This window comes from Cavia porcellus, unplaced genomic scaffold, assembly GCF_034190915.1.
Source record: "Cavia porcellus strain 051 isolate PalLab524CR breed Dunkin Hartley unplaced genomic scaffold, mCavPor4.1 scaffold_2, whole genome shotgun sequence".
NCBI lineage: Eukaryota > Metazoa > Chordata > Mammalia > Rodentia > Caviidae > Cavia > Cavia porcellus.
This window is the reverse complement of record NW_026947485.1, coordinates 118699911-118724830: the sequence shown is the minus strand read 5'-3', so window position 1 is coordinate 118724830 and position 24920 is coordinate 118699911. Positions and strand designations below refer to the sequence as shown.

Sequence of the window (24920 nt, the reverse complement as noted above, 5' to 3'; positions counted from 1 at the left end):
GGAGATACCACAAAGAACATTTAAAAATGTTCACAGACAACAGAACACTTTCCTGGTAGAGAAAAAGAATTTGACATACAGATTAAACAAGGTATAAAGAACTCCAGTTAGCAATGATCAAAAAAATCCTTAGTCAGGCATATCATAGTCAACATTCCAGAAATTCAACACAAAAACAGAATCCTGAAAGCTATTAGGGAAAAGAAAGAAATCAGCTATGAAAGAAAGCCCGTCAGAATCACTGCTGCCTTCTCAGCACAAATGGAAAAGCTTGCCAAGGAGAGCCTGGGGTGAAGTCCTCACAACTTTCCGCCCAGACTGAAGATATGGACAGCACGCGAATGTACTCAGCCACGGTGAGCTGTCCCCAGCCATAGGAAAGGGCAGGACCCTGTGAATGCAGTATGGGTGCACTGGGAGACATGGCACTGAGCAACACGAGACAGGCGCAGGGAGACCAGCATGGCCTGGCTTCAGTCACGAGCAATGGAAACATTAAGCACCCGGAGCCAGAGTAGGACGCTGACCACAGGGCCAAGGTACCACAGTCCAGGGATTGGGGGGAGATGAGGGCTGGTCACTAGCAGAGTTGCCCCACACTGCGTTCCTCTGAGAACAAAAACACTGAGGATTGGGGGGCACTCGCCTTAAACAGCAATGATCCAGGAGGGAGATGCGGTCACCCCAACGCAAACTTTGCATGGTAGCTGGGTGTGGGAGCATCACATCACACTCCATACACAGGCATGAGTTTCTGTGCCATCTTAAAGCATAAAATAAAAAGTTAAAACAAAAGCAATAGATGTAAGCCATGTATTTTAACAGTAAGCAGAAACGATGAAAGGGGTTAAGAAGCCCTTCGGAAGCAGGTTCCACGTGGCTTTATGACAACAGGGACCCCCAGCTGTCCCGTGACCGCCCTGTCAGTAGGGCTGTGGATTTAAGGCCGGCCTCAGGAGCAGAGACTGTCAGGTGCTTCACAGAAGGGGCACCCACATCCCACTTCCATCCCAGCTGGCCTATGCTTGCACTGCTGAGAGAAAGGACCGGTCCTCCTGTGCACAGTGCCTTAGGAAGGAGGGGCATAGTTGAGAGCAGAGGCCAAGTCGCAAAAGGAAAGGTGTCCAGCAGCAGGTGAATAGCCCAGGCTGCCCTGACACTGCCCTTGGCTGTCTACGTGACCAGAAGGGCTGACCTGTGAACGGCCAGGGCACGGCGGCTCTTTGTCGAAGTTCTGGACAGACCTAGGTAGGGAGAGGAGAGAGGAAAAAAGACCAGGAGAGTGCGGCTGACAGACCAGAGTCTCCGCAGAGCTAAGCCACATGTCACCTTGGGGGAATATAATCAGGATGCACAGAACTGTTAAGTTCAAAAGGAAGACAGGTTCCAGGAAATGCAGATGCAAAAAAGCTGGAGAATAGTGCTCTGAAAGGCACTGCCTTGGAGCAGTATGAGTTGTGGGGCTCCTTGCTCCTCACCTGAAGCTGCACCCCAGGAGCAGCTGGACAGAGCCTGTGTCCAAGGACAACGTGTACAGAAACAGACACCCAGCTGGGCGCGGCCTTGCAGGGCCAGCACGCTGGACAGCGCAAGACGCGCTCCAAAGAGGCCACAGGATGCAGCCTCCCGGGGCTGGGGTCACCAGCAAGGCCATTCAGTTCAGAATCAAAGACGCCCCCTGATGCCCAAACTTCATCACAGGTTTCTAAAAGCATAGTCCAGAGTGGTGAAGTTCAAAAACATCTTCGTGGTTTTCAAAGAATCAATCCATCTGATTTCCTGAATTACTTTAGAGCAGTATTTTACCTGTGATCTTGATCTTTAATCAGCTAAGCACAAATAATATTAAAATCTTCTTCATATCCGATGGGGACTGAGGAACACGTATGGATGGTCTATTACCACCCCTCCGCTCGAGAATTCACATCAACCCCAGGGTTTTGTGTAGTCACATAAACACCAAGTGTGTTTCACTCCATCTAGAGTGGCAGAGCTGTTCCTTATTTCCCACTAAGGAAACAAAATACAGACGCTGAGACACAGCAGTGCATTAAGAACCCGGGTTCTAGAGGAGCACGAACAGGAGTCCATATGCGTTGTTCAGCATCCATGGACATCTCCAGCACAGTGGCCTGTGCATGCCCCAGGCGACAGGAAACCACAGGATCACGGGCGAGCAGGCTCAGAGCACGTCACAGGTGCCAGCCTCCATGGCCCATGCGATCACCGTACTCAAATGGAGCCAATGAAAATGTAAAAACATCACCTGAGTGAGTGTAAAATAACATCTTTAGCATTTCTTTTTCTCGGCAACCCAAGCAGTACTCTGCCGAAAGGGCCTCAGGAGCTGTCTTGCCCTCTGTGGAGATGCAGATGCACAGGCCAGCTGGTGGCAGTGCCACAGCTGCCTGCGAGCCAGTGTGCAGCATGGTGGAGACACTGCAGCCAGGTGCTGCAGGACGCGTGGTGTTCCGACGCTCCAGATGTGGGGTTCCAGTTACCCACTCTTCCTCTTCTGGGAGAATGCAAGCACCTCCTCCAGCTCCCAGGCCAGAGTCCCTCCTGCTCACATTTTCTGTGAGCTCTGCTGGAAGCCTGGGTTCCTCTTCATCACCTTCCTCTCAAGCAGTTTCCCCTGAGACAGCTGAGGTGGGTGGCCTGCAGCCCTGAGGTGGACGTGCGGTAGAGACGTGGTAACACGGTCAGGTCCTGCACAAAGCGCCATCCTGCACCGCACCTGCTGCAGCACTGTGACCTGTGACACTTACACAGCCTTGGAGCCCACCTCATTTTCCTGAGTTGTGTCTCAGGGTACAAACTGCCCTTCTTTCTCATCAAATCTGGCCCTTTCTGTGTCCTCCTTTGTTTTTTCAGAAAACTCAGTTTTCTGTTTGGGCAAACCTGCCTCGAGACATGCTATCAACTCAGTAACCCATGATCATTTTCCTGCAGCATTTGCTTGGGCCATTGGAAATAGCCCAGATTAAAGATGTTAACAACCACTAGTGTTAAAGGATAGTAGCAGCCAATAAAAACAAACTTTATGTCTATGTTTGCATATATGTATCTTTTAACAACATTTATTAGAACAAAAAGGATTATATATTTTTACCATCATCCTCAATGCTTCCTGAGCTCTGGGAGTGACTTGGAATATTTAGGAAGAAAAAATTCAAGAACTTCCAGAATCTCAGTTCTTTATACCATACAATAAATGAGCTTTGCACTGGAAGTAACTGTGGCTTAGAAGTGGTTTCAAACATTTCTTTTAAGATCCTTTCTGAAATGCTTTAGGTGATCCTACTGTTTTAGATTATTAACATAGTATATCCAATACAATCTTTATTCAGAAATAATGATTGACAATCTACCTGTGCTGCTTAAATTTAAATTAAGTACCATGAAGTCTCAGATTCTGATCAGCACTGAGCACATGCCCAAAGTCCAGTGGCAGCATGCAGCAGGTGGCTGTGTCGCCATGCTTGGTCATCATAGGTCAGTGGGCTTCTGCTCATTGAGTCACAGTTCTTACTGTAAAGGCAGCACTGGAGTGGCATCCATTACAGTTCTCTGTGCATGTTTTCCCGTATCTGATATTTTCTACCCATTTTATTATTTATGAAGATTGCGTGAGTACGTGTCTGCATATTCATGGGGAGCTGGTACGTGCACAGAGTATCCACGTATTTCCTTGTTGCCCCTTTTGAAAATGAGCTATCAGAGTATGGTTCTGTCTTTCCAAAGACCGTGGATAACACCCTGGTACCTGCCAGATGATTTATGCTGTCACTGTGCAAGGTGCCTGGGAGGAAGTGGGGTAATTGCCCTCCATCCAGCAGAGGCCGGGGAGCCCCAGTCAGCAGTCCTGTCTGCAAATGTTGAGGGGTTTGCTTTGCTTTACTCTTTTTGCTATTGTGATCAAGAAGGGGAAATGCCTGCCTGGCAAGCATAAGGTCGTAAGTTAGATCCCCGGTATCACTAAAAAAGAAAAAGGAGAAGCCGTTTTCTTCAGACTGCTCCTCCTTTCATTTCTCAGCTACCCACTGTCAGGATTAAGGCCCCAGCCTTTGCACTGAGAAGCATTTCTAACACTTTTTAAAATTATTATTATTATAGTTATTTTGGGACAGGGTCTCACTTAGTTGCCCAGGCTCGACTGCAACTTGTAATCCTCCTGCCTCAGCCTCCCACAATGCTGAGGTTCTGCCCCAGCATCCCCTTGTTACACCCTTTGGGTCCTCAGTGTATGAGAGTAGCTGTCTTGGGGCAGGTAGGATGGATATTTTCCGATTCTCTCCCGTTCGCCTGGCATTTACTGAGACTGTGCAGATCCAGTAAGCTGCAGTTTTCAGGGCTTGATGTTTAATTCTGCCCAAACCCCTAGGTGCTGTCGTTAACCCATTTCCTTCATGTAAAGTAGGGACTTTGGGCAGTCTGTGTCCACGGTGTGTAGCAGTCAGTTCCATCTCGGGAAGTTGGAGTGTGCACAGAACTCGGGTCGTCCTTACAGCTGGCCACGCTTGTTCGGGCAGATGCAAGCCGAGTGACCTGTGAAAGAACTGCTGCTAAAATGCAATTCCTCTCTCCTCCCAGTACTCCCCGAGCATGACGATGAGCGTGTGAGGGTCCCAGGCCCCTGGAAGCCCCAGAGTCGCCGCCCGCCCGCCTGCCCGCGGACCCTCGGGAGCACTTCCTCACCGCAGTGTACAGTGAACAGATCTCAGTCGCTCCGAGCCCACCGTGTAGCTCCTGCTCTCTCCCCGTTTCCGTGAAGAAAGCGGGTCCAAACGCGATTCACACAGCCGCACGGAGCGGCGCAGTAGAATTGCCTGAGACCGAACTGCAAATAATTATCTGTGTATGTATACGTGTGGGCAGAGGCTGCATCGTACATGCGGTGTCACATGGACATGCACGCACGCGCGCATCGGCCCACAGGACATTGTACAGTACGACATGACATCTTACGTAGAAATAAGTAGGGACTTTTATTCCATTCTTTTTTTCACGTTTACATTTTAATTATTAAAAGTTGCTCCTGCCCCCTCCTTGAACTATTTTGTGCTGTGTATATCACTGCTTTATATAAGTTATTTTTTAAGGTGAACTCAGATGTTATGGTTTTGTAAATGTCTGCGATCATGGATAGGAATAAAATCGCTTATTTGAGAGCTTTCATTAAATTGTGTCTGGTGCACGTCCCCCCCGGAGCCCTTGGTGTGCCAGCTCAGGAGCGGGCGGGAGAGTGTCCCCGTGTGCATGGCCCTGCTAGCTGTTGTTTGTCACCTCCAGTAAAGGGATTTCGGTGCTTTTTCTTTGAGGAAAGAAAACGGTTCCACAGGAGTCACTAGGGCCACCCGCGGTGTGTTCCTGCAGCAGCTGCTCTAAGGGGAGTTTCCGGCTCCTGTGTCTCAGAGGACATGGAAATCACTCATGAGTTCGAAGGACCCAGCCCGCAGCAGTAAGGTGCCGGGGGCTTGTCGTGTTTTTAACAGTGCATTTGCTCTTTAACACATGAAGCTCAGGAGAGAGAGGGAGCCCTGGGCCTGGATCTGTGGCTCTTTCCCAGGCCTCCTCCAGGTTGACGCTCAGTGACTCGCTGGTGAGAAACGTAACAGGCTGTGATTCAGGCTTCCTGTGATGTAGCCCCACAGACACTGCAGGAGGGGTGAGCCTCTCAGCTCAAGTGGGGACACCCAGGGACCACAGGGTGCTGCTGCTTCTGCCCCAAGGTCCTGCCGGCAGTGGAGACCTCATTCCTTCTGTCCCTCCTCCCTGGCAGGCAACCAGCTTGTATCCCATAGCACATGCCGGTGGTAACTTAACTCCTTCCAGCCGCTGAGTTCGGTGACACTGTGTACTGAGAGTTCAGAAGGAGAGAAGAAATGCTTTAAAAATCCCTTAACAAAGCACCTGGCTCTGTGGTTCCAGATCTGCAGGGTGCGTTTAATTACATGTACAAACACCAGAGTCAAAATAAAAAATGTGAGACACTAACTAGAGACCGGAAGATAACATGGTGATCCTGTGTGTTTCAGTCGTGACACAGAGCAGCCACTGCTGAAACCATGGCCACAGCCAGACTCCAGAGACCTAGGTGAGCACAGTTTAGTCTCTCTTAACAGGAATCTTCTCTCCTGGGGCTCTCAGTCTCTAAGTGGAACTTCAGCCTTGTACTTGCCATCGTAATTCCACGTGGCTCGTTTCCTTTACTCTGTCAATTTATTTCACCTGCGCATGACAGAGCCATTTAAGGAGGAAAAGACTCGGTATCAAATTTGTGTTGTGGATTAAATTTGAGGAGAGGATTGAAGCTAGTAACAGGGGTGTCAGGTGCCAGAGACCTGTCGTGGAGGATTCAGGCGAACCAGGTAGTAGCAGTGACACCTCAGGCAGACACCTGACTTAGCGAGGCCACCTGTAGCTGCCACTTTTGGTGACAGTGCCACAAAAATAGACAGATTTTTATGTGTCACCTTGCAGTGCCAGATTGCTCGTATTTGCCTTCTGAGAAGATCGGTTTCCGATCACAAACATCCACAGACTTGATCCCTTATTTGGGGGGTAATCCTAGATTGGGCCCCGTGATTTCTAACATGTTTAGTTAGAAAGGTGGAATTTATTTTTTTTTCATTCTGGGAACACAGATTTAAAACAACTCTTTCAGATTTTTTTAAATTTTCCTGAAATAGTTAAAAAATTATTTTTGAGGAGAAAATTATATTCAAGGAAACTAGAAAGTAAAAAGTCTTACTTTTTATATCCAAATACTTTTCTCATGTGCTGAGTATTTGTGCATTAGTTTTTGTTTAGGTTTTGGGTCATTTAGTTTATCTTATGATAAGAACATTCAGCCTATTTCTCTTATGAGTTCCATCTATATAAATGTGTTTGTGTTGGCCTCCATATGTAGCACCTGTTCCTAGGGTTATTTCTATGCATCTCTCCTCACAGTGATAACTAATATCAGCAATTCTTGCCTACATTGAGCTTGAATTACACATGTAAATCATGGGTAAAGTCATGCATTCTTTCCACTCTGGGCTTGCTGCAGTTGAAAGTGCACATCATTCTTCCCGAGCTATGCCTGACTTTTAATCACCTCCCCACCCCCCAGCCATCCGGGAGCACTGGCCGGGGCATCATAGACCTGAGGGTGCCACACATCTCATGGGAGGATCAGTGTCGCTGTAAGAATGTGGCAGCTTGGACCCCACTGCTGAGGAATAGGAGTTTTACAGTCAAGAATCTGGGGTTAAGATTCCTCCATTGCCAAAAGACTGATACACCCAGTCTGCATCCCCAGCCATGGAAAGTGTCCCAAACACCCCTTCTCAACCAGGAATAAGACAGAGAAAATGTCTTCCATTTTTGTTTGAGCGATTCACTAATATACCCGAACTCTGTCGTACTCCATAAAGTCACTGAGTTTCCATGCTTGTTTCCTCTCATTTAAGACAGCAAGTGATAAAGCGAGAGCTCAGTCGGGGTGTGAGGGAGCCCCACCTGTCGGCACCCTTCCTTCATCAGTGAGCATTTCGAGCTGCCCGCTGGCCAGGGCCATCGCCACAGCCCTTGACCCCTGAGACTGCCCTGATCTGTCCTTCCTGACCTCCCATGGGCCCCGCCCAGGCCTCCCTGGTCCAGCAGGAACAAGGGACAGAAGACACTGTTACCTTCCCAGAGGCGGGTGATCACAGTTTTCCCCGAAGCAGTCACCGCAGTTTCCAACATGTGACTGTCACTGTTAATTCTAACCAGTACCGCACGTGGCTGCTTGACTTAGGCATGTGTGATAGTATTTTGGTACTGGCTTTCTCTCTTTTTTATGTAGTATATTCTTCTTCCTTGAAAACACTATTTGATACAAATAGGCTATAAATAGGTAACGTAAGAAGGTGAAGTCCAATATGGACAGAGTTGTTATGTATTTCCCAGAAATGCTAATCTTCCTTTATTCACGTCTCTTATTTGCCATGAGGAGCAGGTATCTGTTTGCTGCAAGCAGTGATACCCAGGTCTTAGGCATTTGTAAGAGTCTGCCTTGGTCTTGGTCTGTGAACTCTATGTTGAGAAATGTGGTAGGAGGGTGGTGAATCCTCGGTAATTACACCTCCATTTTGCATACTGAGCGTGTGTGTATCTGTGTGCTTGTGGCACACAGGGTGGCAGCCGGAAGTTTTCTCACCAAACACTTCCCCCTGTGATTCCTGTTGCTCTGTAGCTCAGCTTACAAACACTAAGCATCATCGTTCTCCTTGGTATTGTCCATGTGCGTGGGAGGACTGGGCAGGGAAGACTGGGCTGCAGGGAGGCTCCGTGCTCAGCCATCGTTTCCTCTGTGGCCAGTTCGCTGGTCTTGCTAGGCGCGTGCAGCAACTCTGGTTTTTTGATGTACACATTTATTCAGAAGGAATAAGTCTGCATGACTCATTTATTTCACCCAAAGCAACCAATTTACTAAGAGCCATAACTCGGACTGAAAAGGAGGACCTCCAAACGGAAAATATTCCTGAGATCTCCCAAGAATTCCTCGGTTCCGTTTCCCCGGTTAACTTAGTGTAATTGTTTTTCCTCGATAGAATAGGGTCCGTAAGCAGTTTAAATGTGAATATTTTTGCTGTCTACATCTTTAATGGAACACAGTGCTCTGTCTAGACATTATAAACGCGAAAGCGGGATGCAGTGTTGTCACGTGTGCGGTGACAGTCTGTCTCTTCCCTCTCTGCACATTCAGTTAGCAAACTAAATGTGGGCTCACGCTGATTATCCCAGTCATTGAAATGTTACCAGCTGCTCCTGGAACACTTAGCATTTCATTTCTAAGATGAGGTATGCTATTGACACGGTATAGACAAGCCTAAGTAGTTTCAGAAAAATGACATAAAGGACTTACTCCCAGGCAGCGTTACAGCTGTGCCCTACTGTCACTTTCACACCGGCTGGCTTCAGTGGCCTCAGAACATAACACAACATGTTATCAGCTGAGTTTCCATCATGTCTTGGTAACAATCATTCAGCAAATGGAGTTAACCATCTATTTAGTAGGAAACAATAAATCTAACAGAATGTCCAGTTTACAAAGTTTGACAACAAATCTACTTTCAATTTTGCAGGACCATAAACTTCTCTTCATGTAAGCAACTGACCGAAATGCGTGTTTGGCTTTTTGGGTTAAGTTGTATTTCAGAATACTTTCCTTCCATTAAGACAAAGCTTACAAACAGTGTGTTAGGATGAAAACTTTAAAGAGCATGCCACTGTTTCAAACATAAAAAAGGAGAAGTCTTTATGGATAGAATTACTTCCTCGTGGTAGGTGTCTGCTCATTGAATGGTTTAATTTATCAAATTGTGATTTTAAGATGTTAAGATATTTTCTTATTATATGTGTTAAATTGTTACCCATAATGTCTTCATGGAAAACTTATTTATAAGATTTTTATAAATGCACAATTTATGTATAAATATAGTGGAATCTGGGGTGACTCAGTTATCTATTCTTAATTCAGAAATGGCCACCAGCTATCTGACACGCCTTGTAAATCTGCCATCTGTGTGTGCACATGTAATGTGTGTGTTTTCACACATACATTATTACACTGTCCTCAAATGGATTTATCACTTAATGTTTTTGTAAAAGTACCCAAGCTATTCATGTCGTGGGAAAAGTTGCCATAAAGATGTACATACACCCCTTAATCTGGCATGTTTTCACATTTATTTATAAAAATACAGCTTTTCATTTGCAGTTTCTATTCTCATTTCTAGCCTCTACTTTGATACTTATTGGAAAAGTAAAGAAATTATTTGTATGAAGCCAGCATCAAAGTCTTCTGCTGACAAATCAAAATTCACCTAACATCGATATCTGTGAAGGTGGTTTAATTGGATATTAGGCCTTATATAAAGCTCCAGGACTTTATAATAGCACTTTTTATACATGTTTAAGGAAAAATCATGATCATTGACTAGCTCTGTGTGGAAAGTCAAAAATAATGCTATTAGCAAATAGATATCTGTTATTATTAGCAAATAGATATCTGTTAATAGGTAAAGCTTTAGTATTCCAAGTAGAACTGTACATAATACGGAAACCGGAAGTGGTTATGTGATAATTCCTGCAATACTATATTATCTCTCAACCTCTTTCATCTTCCTGGCAAACTGTACAGGTGTTTGCCTCGTTTGCTAGATGAGTTTGCCCAGATGAGTTCTGAAGTAGGTGCTGTATACTATCGTTCAGATGCATACAAGTACAGAAGGAGAGGATCGATAACTGGAGAAAGAGCCATCCTTAGCGATGGATATGCGTGCATCATTTTTTCAGCAAGTTGCTGAATGCTGGTGCCCATTAGCTAGTACGGGCTGGACTGGAGTAGGCGCTTCTGGTTCAGGGGTGCAGCACATTTGTATGCAGTGACCATGAAGGAACATATTAAACCCACTGCCGGGCATCTGAGCAAAGACCAGGGGGTTCCCCACGTTGCTTGGATGTCTGGGCCCGCAGAGCAGGCAGCAGGGCCCCAGACACTGCATTCTTGGCTTGGAAATACATGGAAGTACTACAACTGAGAATGTTTCTGGAAGTTATTATTTCAGCTATTTTTAATTGTGCATTAAAATTAATTAATTTAATTGTGCATTAAAATTAATTTAAAATGATGCTTCATGGCAGAAGTATTATGCAGATTCCAGGCAGGTACTGCATGATGAAGAAAGGCCAGCAGAGTCTGAGTAACTCCCTGTGGCTCCCGGTGTTGAATGAGCTGACAGTGAACACCAGACTGAAGTGAAGGGGGCATCCTCAGGCGTCTGCGTGCCCTTGACAGCAGAGAGCCCTTTACATCGAAAGAGGGATAACATTAAAGAAGTAATGCGAGTTTCATTCCCTTCACAAGCAGTGTGCTGAGAGCTAGATGTGGCTTTTAGAAAATCCTGCAGCCAAAGACGTGGCAACAGTAGCGCAGTTCTCCCACTGTTCACAGAGCCCCCTGGTGTAAATGTCAGGCTCTGCTCTACCACTGTGTCTCCCCTGAGCAGCAGCCTCGGATGCACCACCAAGCCGTGTCCTTGCACCTGACACTCCACGTGCTTTTGGTGAAAGGAGCAGAACTTTCCTGCCTATCCAATGATGCTACCCGAGAAAAATTTATTTCTAAATGTACTTTCAGTAAGAGATCAGTAATTATGCTGTGCAGACTAATGTTGGCTACATAAAAGGTGTTCAGCCTTGCTTGTATGTTGTTTTAGAGCAGTGGCGTATGAATTAAAAAAGTAATCTTTCAATAATCTTTCCTATTACAGTGCTCACTGTTACTGTGAAGCTAGTTGTCACTCACTGAAGGAACATCATGCCTCATGGTCTCAAACTTATCTTAGTGGAACATACGCATCAATTACTGAAAGTGATGCTGATTTTTAATTTCAGAACTCAGCATGCTACTAGAATAGTAATGATAAGGCACTGGATGCATTTTTACATATTCACTTTTATTGGAGAGGTTCCCACCTAGCCACAATTTTCTGATCAAATGAAAAATTCAAGAGTTGAACTTAAATCCATTTTTTAAAAAAGACAATCCAGTTACTACTTTTTAAAACCATAAGACTTATATGAAAGTGTTAAGTGGAAACAGAAATACAGGTCATCAGAAGAGAACTATCTCATCATAAAGCTCTCAAATTAATGCCCAGAATCAAAACTAAAGTGCAAGTAAAAGGGTTATTGATAAGAAATTTGCTGAACTAAATAAGCAACTAAATGGAAACCAGCATAGGTGCCGAATCAAACGTGCATGAAAAGTAGATTGGAAAATCCACAGCCCAGATCGCTGAGTTAATTAGCACCACAAAATCAGGCCATCACCAAATTGTAAATATTGGTCATTCATGTTTAAAATTTCATTTGCTTAACAAAAATATCATTAACATAGCACAACGATGTTGAGCTTTCTAAAAACTATAGTCTTGTTGAAAGATACTTAGTTGCAAAATTCCATGGCCCGGGAGGCTGGCTGTCATCCAAGGTCTCCATCTCTGCAGGGGATATTGGCCTTCAGCGTTTCCCAGATGGGCCCTTTGAGGCTGTGGTGTGCGACCAAGGAAAGGTAACAGTTGCTTGGTGACCTCTGCTTCCCAGACTGTTTGGAACCGTGTGCGGAACAGTCTCACTGCTGTACTTTCATGTTCCAGTTAGGTCTGGGTGACGTGTCTGCGTAGGAGGAGTCACTGCATGACATCTTTCAAGCATGAAGAGCAAATGCTTGTCCTGCCAGTCTCTAGAAGTATTTTGCTGTTTTGCATTGCCGGTGGGCACTTTAGAACCTATGAAATGCAGAGTTGCAGAAGTGTATGTTCCTCCACACTTCAGCGTGTGTTGGAAATTTGTTTAAAATAAATAAAAACCTTTCTGTGTTATCTGGCTGTGTTGAGTCTCGTCAAGTTTACCGTGACCTGAGTTCTCAACACCAGGCTGCAAAAATTGATACTCTGTTTGCCCAACATGTGAAATAAATCCTGGAAGTCCCTAAGCTTAGCCAACTGAAGAGTTTTGAAGCAGACAAGGGATTAAATCAGAACTCTTCCATTTGAGTGGCAAAAATGATGTTTTTACTCCTAATGAGTGGGAAATTTTTATTTACTGAGATTAGTGATTAATCACTATAGATCTGTGGACTTTCAATTCAAAAGTTATGTGCACACTGGTGACTTCTTAACCTATTCTGGGATATTCCTCCTGGCTGAGGATAAACATGTATTCTCTAGGCTTTATATTGTACATTCCTTTGCAGGGACCTCCCTTCTGCTTGCCAAAAAAAGCTACATGATTCAAACTGTTTTTCAGACACAAATGGCAACAATTAAAACTCTGCAAATGTATTTCTGGTAGAAAAACCTACTCATAAAGATAAAGTTGGGAAAGTAGAGAGACCATCAAAAGAGAATTGCAAAAAATAACAAAGTAAATCTAGCATTGGAGAGCTGCAGGTGTGCGCAGTGATTATTAATGTAGCTCAGCTTTCAAAGCCTTCAGAGGAAATGCTTTCTTATTTCACAAATTAATGTCAGCATTTGCCCATGTGGTTAAAAGATGACGATTAGCCTAATATTCAGTGTGCTGAGAGGTCAGTCACTTGGCTACAGATTTTCATTCTCAGTGATTGTATTGAAAGAGTATATTTAAAATTTTTCAGGCTTGTTAGACAAGCCCATCAGCAATGTGAAAGATCTGGTTTCTGAGGATGTTTATGAGGTTTGTTATGAGGATGTTATGAGGAGGTTTATGAGGTTATGAGGTTTATGAGGAACTGTGTGAACAGAAAAACCGCCCATGCGATACAAAATTAGTTTTCCATTAGAATATATTACTCTTCTAAGAGTTGTAGCCCAAGCAGTGAGAAGTGAAAGAGGCTGTCAAACCCTCCTTTGACTCTGACAGTCCAGAAAAGATGAGATCAGCAAGGAGACACTTCTAGAAGGCCTGGGAGAGCTGCTTACCTCAACCTGGCCTTGAACATATACTGACCCTCCTACTTCAGCCTCCCAGGTTCTGGGGTTACAGGTGTGCACCGGCATTCCAGGCTTTTTTTTTTTTTTTTTTCTTTTGGTGCTGGAAACTCTTACACATCCTAGGCTAGCACTACACCTTTGAGCTATATTCCCAGCACCTCCAACCCACACTGAAGGCAGAAAAATTGAAAGAATGTGGGGCATGGGGTGGGAATTTCAGCAAAGGAACAACAAAACCCTTCTTTGAACAATGAAAGCATGACATAGGAAAGGCTCACACTGAGTGAAGAAATTAGTTACGCATCATGTATGGTCTTGATTACCTGATCTTGCATACTCTGTGAATGCAGATTCTCTCTCTCCTCTCTCTCCTTCCTTCCCCCTCTCCGCTCTCTCATGTCAGAGTCATGTGGTCATCTGACCTGCACTTAGTCTTGCAAGAGTATTGTATAGAATCATCGAGAGGATCATAGCTTCTTAAGTAGCTGGGCGCTCGCGAGGATTCAAGCACCTCCTTTACTCTAAGGACTGGAAGGCACTGGCGGACGCAGAACCTGATCTCTTTTCAGAAGATTATTAAGACCAATAAAAAACCTACCCTAAGGCAGAGACAGCTAAATGCAGGACAAGCAATACAGACCTTAAGCACTGTGGCCAGTATTAATGGCCTCTCCCAATTATGGTCATCTTTCCTGTAGGAATCACTACATCTGTCTGGTAAAAAGAATTTCATTTCTGGACGGGACAATCTTTCAGGATCTTGACCTCACTGCCTTCCTCACTGTCTCCACCCCAGGACCATTTTGTGCTCAGGCCAGCAGGTGGCTGCGTTTCCCAGTCTGTCTCTGTGGCACCTTTCATGCTCCCTGGGGCCCCCCGCTGTAACAGTGCTGGCCAGCACTCAGCACTCACCAGGCAGCAGGTGCCATCTCCAGTGGGGGCCACATACCCCCACTCAGTGTGATTTGCCACAATGTGGCAAATCTATGGCACACAGAGCCCTCTGGCAGGATGCAGACCAAGTCATCCCAGCAGCAGCAGCCAGGCATCAGATAACAGTGCACAGAGAGCCATGTGATGCTCAGAAAGGAGTAGCAGACCAGGCCAGTGATGTCACAAATGTGACTCATTGGCCACAACTCGTCTGAGCATTCATGTGCTGGTCCATGTGCAACTACAAAAAAAATACATACATATACATATATATATATATATGTATATATATATATATATATATATAAAACACTTGAGATTTTAGCTTTGAAGTTTCTTATAAAAAATTGAAATTTAATATCTAAGATTTAGCAAACAGATGCTCTAATTATGGGACTAAAATTCTTTCAATATTATACTGTCCCCTGGAATATTTGAAACTGAAACATCATATTTGTTTGTGAAGAATTTATGAAATGAGAATTTATGAAAACCAGAGCAAGATGTGGACTGGCTGTGCTTTTATCAGAAGCCCCCACAAGGTAGAAAATGCATTCAGATAGCTTTTTCAGAGTAGACCAAAATCTGGTGGTCATTGGAACATTTTCCCTTTCAGCTGGTGGTCAGCAAATGCAAGAGGAAGCCCAGCTGAGAATCACTGCCATAGATTGTTGATTCAAGGAATACCCAATTCTTTAGTGTTAACTAATAGCATTAGCTAGTTTTAGTACTGGGATATATTTGTTTGGAGTGCTTGTTTTAGTTACTTTTATCATTACTGAGACAAAATATCTGACACTCAAAGTTAAAGGAGGTAAGGTTTCTTTAGCTCACAGTTTGTGGAAGTTTTAGTCTATAATCAGCTGGCTCCAAGGCAGGGTGGCACATGTCAGAAGGGCAACAGTTCATGGCAATAGAAAACTGCAAAGGCAGCAACAGTGAAAAGCAGAGGAAAAGTGGCTTGCTCTTTCCCCTTTTGCACCTGTTGCTTTTGCTGTCTTTTACTGCCATGAAATTTGAAAAAGCCAAGGATGTGGATCATATAAGTAAACCTGCCAGAAGGGAGCAAAGACAGCCCAAGAAAGAAGCTATGGGAGCTACCCACGAGAAGTGCTACCTCCCAAAGGAGTGGAACCTCCCAAACCCTTTGGAGCTTACAACTTGTCCCAGGTTGTCTCAGATACTGCACGTGGAACTACAGGTCTTAATGTCTGTCCTGCTGGATTGTGGACTTGCTTTGGTCCCAAACCTTTGTATTCCCTTTTGTAACTTCTGGAATGAGAATGTTTATCTTATGCCATTGAATGTTGGAAATGGTTAATCTTGTTTTCATTTGTACAAGGGGTTGCATCTAAAAGTTTGCCTCAAAGGAGACTTGGGAGTTGGACTTTTCAGCAACACTGGAACTCTTAGACTGTGGCAACTTTTAGAGATGAACTAAATGCCACTTGTATAAAAAGACATGCATGAGTCTTTGAGGACCAGGTGTTTAATGTTATGGTTCTTATTTAATAGAATGCAGATACACTTAATACTGGTTCTTAAAAATTGTTAAACCTGTTTTATAATGTCCAAGTTGTGACATCAGGATAAGTATGTCTTTGTGTTTGGACACTGATTTAAAGAAATATGTCTGGTTGCCAAGTTGACAAGGTGTGAATTGATGTGGTTGATACATTGTATCACCTCAAGAAGTTTAGAAGTTTAACTAAGTGACTCAGAATGGAGCCAAGGCACTCACTTTGTAAATATCCTCATCCTGTGCAAGAGGAGGGCAAGGAGATGGTGTGAGCGCTACATCCGCCCTGTGGGGAAGCCCTGAATGCAGTACAAGGAAGGAGAAGAGGCTTGCTCTTCCTCCTCTGCTCTTGTTGCTTCGCTGTCTTACACTGCCATGAACAGTTGCCCCTGTGCCGTGCCACCCTGCCTTGGAACGAGTTGACAGTGAACTGAAACCTCCACAAACTGTGAGCTAAACAAACCTTTTCCTCTTTAATTTATGCATTGGATATTTTGTCTCAGCAATGAAAGAAAAGTAAGTCAGTACTTCATTTTTTAAATTCTTTTTTATACCCTAACTCTTGAGCATCAAAAAATGACTATGTCAAAAAAAAAAGCAAAAATGAAAACAGATAGTGGCTGATCATTCCAAGAGGCCTGGTCAGTGTCATCTGGAGTGACTGAACACAACCGAGAAGTGTTACACCTTCTGCGTAGTGTTGTTTGTCACATATCATGTGTCAGACAGGTCTTTGATGCCAACCATGAAAGTGTTGTAGAACTCAGTGAAACTGAAACTGAAAGGAAAGAGCTTCTTGAGGGGAAACTAAGGGAATATCATTCCCAGTATCTTAGTTTTTGTAAATATCTTTCTAAAACAAACCATCTGAAAACTACCAGTATTCAAATTTCACTGTGCATTGCAAAACATGGCAAGCCTCTCTCTGACGGGGATTTTATCAAAATGGTCATGTTGTCTGGGAGTAATTCCCTATAATATTAGTAAGCCGCTGACTTACAGAAGGCAGCCTGTTACTTCGTGTGCTTGGATGAAAGCACAGATCTAAATAATCATGTAAGCCTAGTGGTAATTTCACAGTATGCTGTTGATGATATCACAGAGAAGAGCTGGTGAAACTGGTGTCTGCCTGGAAGAACACAAGGGGTACATCTACAAGGCTGTGATGGAGGGTTTTTGTCATAAAACATAAGACCAGAAAAAGTGGCTTCAGGTACTAGTGTTGACACATTGGATGATGGGGCAGCAGCTGGTTCTTACAGTTCTTTGTTAAAGAAGCAAAATACCCTGTCGCTCCATTTCATTGTATTTCATTGCATCAGAAGCTCTTTGTGCCGGAGAAGGCAGCAAAATGAAGATTATATGCTTAAAGATGTGGCAAAAATAGTGAATTACATCATGGCTTATGCTCCTAATTTTTGACAGTTTCAAGCACTTCTTTATGAGATTCAAGAACGGTATAATGTTTTACTTAGAAATATAGAAAATTCTCCAACATTTGCAGACAATCCTACAAGCCATCAGGGAATCTGCAAGGAATTTTCTAGCATTGTAGCTGCTGCAAAGGAGAATTTTACTAACACATTTTTATAGTTCCATAAGATAGAGGCAACCATGCATGGCTTTTCTTCTCCAGACAAAGCCAAATGTGAAGAACTTCCTGCTTAGATTTTGGAAATCTGGAATTGGAGCTATTGGGATTTCAAGAAAGCTCTAGCTGGAAAAACAAAATTCCATGACCCATGTGCAACACACAAGAAGCCTATGAAGGGAGGACCAAGAACAGCACCACTGGAAGCTCCGACCCCAAAACCCTTCAAATGTGCGGTACACTGCCAAATAATTCTAAGTCAATCAAAGCATCTGGGGTTGCTTTTCCTACCTTGTTTGGGCCACCTTATGCTTGTGAGCAGCTGTTTTCCGCTTGGAATCATGTCAAATCTGATGCAGGAAACAGATGACCTGAGTACTGCGTGTGTTGCTCCCAAACTAACAAAGTACGAGCCACAGTTTCACAAATTATCATCAAAGACACAACAGCAAAGATCACATCAAATGCAAGGTTTTACCTTTTGCTAGAAAACTGTTTGCACCACTGAAAGCTCTGTTATTGTGTTTTTCTGTCAAGATAAAAGACGCTATCATATGAGTTGTTTCCTAAAGGAAAACTTCAGTGCTGGGATTTAATTGCAGTGTTGCTGCTTTGCAATACATTAATGGGTTCGGGGTTGCAGGTGGGGCCTTTGTCTCTAAAAGTTTCACCATCACTGCCTTAGTAGCTCCTGAAAATGCAGGAACCCTGTGCCGGTACCCTGCTCCCTCCCATGGGGCTCCCAAAGAGACTCATGAAGCTTAGCTCCTGTAAGTTTTATTTCTGAGTTCTAAATCCTGATTAGCATAGCATTAGGGGTTCCGCAGCTGGTGCTAGCCACTTTTTAAAAACCGTTTTCTCTATCTGGGCTTCTGCAGTTTCTAAGGGAAGGAACAGCAAAGTGCTCAGCCAAAGAGAAGATGACGATTCCCAGGAGCCGACTGCACCTGGCTGCTGTGAGGCATGGTTGCTTTCTACTGATAAACGTTAGGCAGGCACCACATGATCTGTGTGGACCCTGCATTTGTTCAGAATTTAAACACTGCCCAGCGTGCTGTAATGGTGAAACAAATGTCCAGTAATACTTTACATGTTCTGTACTGCAAATAAGGACTAATAAAATCTTTGTGACTGGTCATACCTAGTCAGAACAGGAAATAACTTGAGGGGCTACACACAGCCATCAGCTAGCTTCCAAACATGCCTATTCCGTTTCATCTTCATCTAGTTTCTCTAATTAACAATGTACTTTTTTTTTGGAAACAGCATCTTGCTAAGTCCCTCGGTTGCTTAGGCTGGACTCAAATTTGCAGTTGTCCTGTTTCAGCCTCCTAGAGTTCTGAGATTATAGGCATGCATCACCACACGGCTACACTATTTATTAGCATTTTTACATATACTGTCCTTGACTCCAAAAGCTATAAAGATAAGGGCCATGTCTGATTACCCCGTAGCATTTTTCCAGTGCCCTAGACACAGGAGGCTGTGGGTCACCAACACATTTAATGAAAGACCATGGCTTTGATTAGAAGCCACTCCATGGACTTTGCAGTGAGAGTGCCCTTCGTCTGCCTGTCTGACTTCTGTGCCCCAAGGACGTTCAGCACCCCAGGCAGCTTGGCTCCCCAGCCCTCCTCCTCTAGGCTGTGTGGTCTCGGACAAGTCGCCACAGTTTCCTGCCCCTGGGATGGGAACTCGGACAGTTCCCAGGCCTCCTGGGGACGGTGGCCTTTGTGAGTGTTAATGATCTGGACTTCACTTTCCATCTCTGGAAATCACAAAGAATGTGATTTGTGGGCTGGTTGTGAGCACTCACTTGCCATGGTAAATCATGTTTTTCATGATTACATTGAATAATAATTTCCAGGGTCTACCATGTTAGGGCTACAATGGGCCCAGAGCTTAGTGTGTTCAAAAGGCAATCGGACTCAGGCTCCCAGCTGACTGCCTTAGGAGGTACGGGCTGGCCACAAGAGGTGGTCACTGTGGGCGTGCCTGGCAGGGTGCATCTCCCTTCCAGCTTCCCGCTTCCTGTCTCCTTCTTGTCCCCCATGCTGTGATCGGCTCTCCTTCCTCTGTGTCCCCTCTCTGTTCCTTCTTGGGAGCTGGCCCATCCTGCACTGAAATGTGAGCCAAAATTCCTCCTGAGAGTGGTGGGCATCGGGATTGTCTCAGCGACGAGGCGAGTGAAGACTGCACCACACTGTAGTGGGAGCAGGGCACACCCGTGCGAGTCACCCGGCTCAGACCCAGGCTCGGCCTTCTGGGCGCACACGGGGCCCTCACTGCCCCAGTGCACAAGCTTTTGCCAATCTGAGAAGGCTGCTGCTTGTCTGAGATTCTTGGGAAGGCTGGAAAGGAAACTGCTTTTGATGAAAGATGTCTCCCTAAGCAGGAGTTTGCGAGCCGGATGTCAGGGCTGTAAAACCTAGGCTGTGGTCACTCCCCAGAGCTCCTGATGCAGAGACTCTAGGGCAGGCCAGAGAATCTTGAGGGCCAGTTAAGGAAGAAAGGGAAGGGGCGGAGACTGGAGAGGGCCTGGAAAGCCAGAGGGATAGGAAGGGACAGCTCTAGGCTCGGTAGGCCTGGGAAGGTCACTGCCAGTCAGCAGAAGGGCCCCGGGTCCTGGTGCAAATCACCTGGAGATGAAATGGACCAGTTCTGTAAAACCAAATGCCACCACAATGCACCCCAAAGATACTTTGAGTAGCCTGGTTACTATTTTTAAAAAAGAAGCTGGGCATGGAGGCACACCTGTCATCCCCAGCACTCTGGGAAGCTGAGGCAGAAAGATCTCAAATTTGAGCTCAGTCTGGCCACTTCGCTTAGTGACTTAGGGAGACCCTGTCTCAAAATAAACACTCAGAAGATTGTAGCTCAGTGAAAAGGTCCTAGGCTCAATCTCCAGCACTGGGGGAAAGATGAATCCGTAATTCAAATATTTCACAGGAGAAATCTCTGGGGTTCTGATGGCTTTGTTGGAGAAATCTACCATTCAAAGAACACTAAATCTACACAGTCCTTTGTAGAATGTAGAGGAGGAACTTCTTGACTCACTTGATGAACTTGACACCAAAACCAAACCAAACTTAAAGAAGAGATTTCAGAAAGAAGTAAGATGTGCTGTAGACTTGTGAATGTAATCTTGCACTGCAAACACAGACAGATAATTTTAAAATGTACAGACCTGTATTTCTCTAAAATGTGGACATGAAAATCCTTCCTAAACCTTTAGGAAATAGAAATCAGCGTCACGCGTGACCCACGGGGTAGAGAGTGGCAGAGCAATCCATGTGCCCCGGCACCACGCGAGATTACCGAGGTGGCCGAGGTGGCAGTCAGGGGACCTCACTGTCGGAGATCATTCGAGGGCCGGGAAGACATGGGCAGAGCAGCGCGGGCCACAGAGACACTGGCTTTTCACCCAAGGAAGTAAAGCCCCGCCCCACACGCAAGTTAGGGGCGTGGCTATGGCGAAGAACTGGATAAAGTCAGCGCGCTTGGGTCTGTCCCTGTGAGAGCTTCCCAGCTGCTAGCCGGGACTCCCTAATCCTGGGCTGCACTCCGGGGCTGTCACGGCAGGAGTCCCGGGGACAGGGGCTCCCTAGGAGCAGCCCTTCAGGCACCACGATGGAGCCACAGGACAAGAACCTGGCTCCCCTCCCTGTGGCGGGAAAGCCGTGGCTGCTCCTTGCAAACTTCCGTGAACTTGGGAGTCCTCTGGGGGCCTCGGGGACATCGGGTTTGACTCCGGAGGTCAAGTAGGGCCTGCGGTTCTGTGTTTCTAACGTGCTCCCAGGTGATGCTGCTGGCATCTGAGCACCCCACATGGATGTCGCCGTCTGCACCCCTGCAGCTTCCTCTGCAGTAAACTTCAGGCTCCCCAATCCCGCTCAGCCTTTGCTCCTGTCAGTCTCTCCCTCCCTTCTCCTTCCCCCTTACCCTCCTCCCTTTCTGTTTCTTCCTCTCCCTTTTTCTCTTTCCTTCTGTCCTGGGCTCCTTACTGCTGGCTTGCACAAAGCCCAGCTGCCCTGCGCCCAGCACCTGGGGACTGCCTGCTGGTCCCTTTCCCACTCTCTGACTGGAAACTCTCTTGTGCCATGGACTGTGGAACTCTGTGCACTGCTCGATAATTCTGCTCTTAGGTGTGACCTTTTAAAACCAGGCTGGCTTTATGTCCTGCGTCTCCAAAAGACGTCTGTGAGTGCAAACGGAGTGCGGAGAGGCCTTTTCTTCAAACTGATAGCAGCAGGCCGTGCAGTCAGAGAGAAATGCAGACGGAATGGTCACGTGTGCAGATGACTTTTGCAATGTGAGGGGTCCGAAGTCCCATTCAGAAAGACACAGAAGCTATTAAAATGAAAATCAGTGTGAAACCAGACAAAGGGCTGAAAGCATACTCAGAAGACATGAGAAGGGGAAGATAAAGATTAAAAAGCACAAGCGTAAGTTTCAGATCCCGCATCTCTAGACACATATTTACAGATTGTACTTTCACAGAGTCATTTTGCAAAGCCATCTTGTCACACCTATACTTAAGCAGTATTCAAATTTTGACAGTTTCCAAGAAACTACATCTAAAAGAATACATGAAATTCAATATTACTACCTTAGTCACCACTCTTCACTCAAAATAATACAGCTCAGCCAAAACACAGACTTCATGTTCCATCATTTCCCTAAAATTCACCCATGTAACTGCCAGTTACTGCTGTGTAAGAAACAGCCACACACACCACAGTGACAGATGATGAAACACAGTTCTCATTCACACCCCATATATCTGTATTTGGCGGAGACAGCTCTGCACTGTGTAGGAGGTTGCTCCATGAGCATAGAATCATGTCAGGGCAGAATTCAGTTCCTGGGGACGGAAACCTGGGATCCCTCTCACAGCAGCCAGGCTGTTTCTCCCCTTGTCCGTTCCACAGTGGGTCTCCCTGCCAAGTTTAGCATCAATCAAAGAGTCCCAGAGCTCTCAGTTCAAGTGTGGACCCTAATCTCGTTTCCTGACTCTTACTGCAGTGCCTCATTAGTACGGAAGGGGCTTTCGTGAGGCACTGAGAATTCCGCAGACATTTTTCAAAGAGACAAAGGTAACATAAACGCTATCACAGGACACTGAAATAAATCTGCAGATCGCCGCAGCAGGGATCACCCAGGATGAGCCGTTTGTTTTACGTATTCACTTTATGCTCTCTGTAAAAGCCAGACTTACCCTGCCTAACCGGGTGTATCCTGTTTTTACTTATGCTTAGCTGGGCTGGCAACCTACCACAAAGCAAAGAAAAAAACCTTGCCTGAAAGAGAAGCTAAGTTACCAGAACCTTCCCCGGGGCTCTGTGCCGGGCTGGACTTGGCCAAGGTCCTGGATGACGAAGCACCCAGACCCTTGTCCCCTCTGCTGGGTTCCTCTCTGCACTTCAGGACTTTGGATCCCGCGCCGGGCTGCGCGCCAGGCCCGCCGCCCACCTTCCTGGCATCTGGCTGCGTCATGGATGCTCCCAGACACCCCAAACCTAGCAGCTGAGACGGGGGCTTCCTAAACTCAGGGGCCGCAGTGTGCGCTGTCGCGCCCTTCCTGCTGAGTAGGAGCTCGAGTCTAGGTGTTGGTTTTTGGACCCATCAAGAAGAGACTCTCCCTGCGCTGTGCGCACCCTCGGGGCCCCCGCGTGACCCGGCCGGCGTTGCCCTCAGGCGCCCCAGCCTCGGCCTCTCCGCCCCCAGCCCTGCTTTTCCGGCCCGTTTGGAGCCGGGAGCGATTTCACAAGGTGATCTTTGGAGCCTCACGCCGCTGCGACCTGAGGCGGAGGTGGATTTTGCATCCAGCTGGGACGGGAGCCCCGAGGTGACAGGGCACAGCTCGCAAAGCAAAACAAAGCAAGCACGCGGCAAACAAGTGTTTAAAAACAAAGCCAAGCGCAGGCAGAGCCGTGTCAGAGGCCAGCGCCTCCACCGCGGCCCCCTCGACCCGGGCGGCGCCTGTCGCCTCCGTCCCCGCGGGGCTCAGGGACGCCGCCGGCGCCCGCTCCCGAGAGACCGGGCTGTCCCCGACCGTTCCCTTCCCGGCCCGCCCAGGGGAGCCCCCCGCCGGCAGCGTCCCAGCGTCCCGGGCCATGGAGCCCGGCGAGGCGCTCATGACTCAGGCCATCCAGCCGGCGCACGCCAACGCCCGCGGCGAGCTCAGCGCGGGGCAGCTGCTCAAGTGGGTGGACGCCACGGCCTGCCTGGCAGGTAGGGGGTAGGCGGGGTGTCGGGGGTCCCGGGGCTGGGCGCCGGAACCCGAGGACAGGTGTCCGCGCCTGGGAGGGGACAGAGGGAAGAAGCAGGGACAGGGATGACAGGTCACCCAGAGGCTGGCTTCCTGGCGAAGTTACATTTTTAGGAACTCGCGCCTGCTAAATGCAAGCGTGGGTGTTCCAGGTGTCCAGGACACGCACGAGCCTCCAGGGCTCCACGCTTATTTCGTGGAACCTGAGGTTCCTGAGACCAGACCCTCCCAAACCACCGGTCTGAGCCACTGTCCTAGTAGAGGTGTGATGGGAAAGGCAGTGTTTACCTTAAGTATGACACAAGAAGATGCATTGCTATGAATCCCCTAAAGTCCTCCCCTCACCTTTCCCCAGATGGCACGGGACAGCCACATTCACTGAACTTAGGGTCACATCTCCTAAGGACTCCCGTGACAGAGGACCACTAGACCCACTGCGCAAAGTGGCAAGAATGAACGAGGAGTATTAAAGTGAGGGGGAGCGTTTTTAAGGGAATTTGTGGAAACGTGTCTTTACCGCAGTAAATGCAAACTCTCACCCTGCTTTCCATTACCCTTCATACATGTGCTGCCACTGTTACATAGTTTTTACACAACGACACTCTTCCACTGTGATATACTCACATATACGCCAGGGCTTCCTGTGTTACTTCATTAAAGTGATTACCGAGCTGATTTTCACAGTAACAAAAGTGTACTTAGAGAAGTCGCTGTAGTTTTACACTTTCATGTCATTGGTGTCACAGAGAATGACTCAGTTGCCAGATCGGCATCTCTGGTCAGCCCTGTCACCACCCTGCTCTCCCCAGTCCCTGAAAATTGCCGAATGGGTGAATGGATGGGGCTATAACTTAGAATCTCATGTTCAAAGGCAAGGTATACTTTATGTAGGACACTTAATAGACTTAGCAAATACATATTTTAATGTATGTCAGGGTAAATTTTAGAAGCAGAAGGGACTTTAAACATCATGTTTCCCAGAACCCTTGTTTTTATGGGTGACAAAAGTGAAGCTATCTGATGGGTTTTCTCATTAAGTGTTAAAGTTTCTAATCTGTGATTTCTTAGTATCTATAGAATTCAGTTATATTTGAA

At 46.3% G+C, this 24920-nt stretch overlaps 2 protein-coding genes across 7 annotated transcripts in view; both read left to right on the top strand.

Annotated features, from left to right (window-relative positions):
* The window catches only part of Ssbp2 (single stranded DNA binding protein 2), a 250693-nt gene extending 245510 nt beyond the window's left edge, over positions 1-5183 (top strand). For all 5 annotated transcript variants that reach the window (XM_063245283.1, XM_063245282.1, XM_063245284.1 and 2 more), the window contains one exon: positions 4594-5183. In XM_063245283.1, the coding sequence (XP_063101353.1) occupies positions 4594-4623 (30 nt within the window). In that variant the 3' untranslated portion in view covers positions 4624-5183. The remainder of the gene's footprint in view (positions 1-4593) is intronic.
* Positions 5184-23040: 17857 nt separating this feature from the next.
* Positions 23041-24920, top strand: part of Acot12 (acyl-CoA thioesterase 12) — a 40030-nt gene continuing 38150 nt past the window's right edge. Inside the window, exon 1 of one of the 2 annotated variants that reach the window (XM_013143642.3) lies at positions 23041-23788. In XM_013143642.3, coding sequence (XP_012999096.1) covers positions 23671-23788 — 118 coding nt within the window. In that variant the 5' untranslated portion in view covers positions 23041-23670. The remainder of the gene's footprint in view (positions 23789-24920) is intronic. The other variant, XM_003479473.5, reaches the window with a different exon arrangement.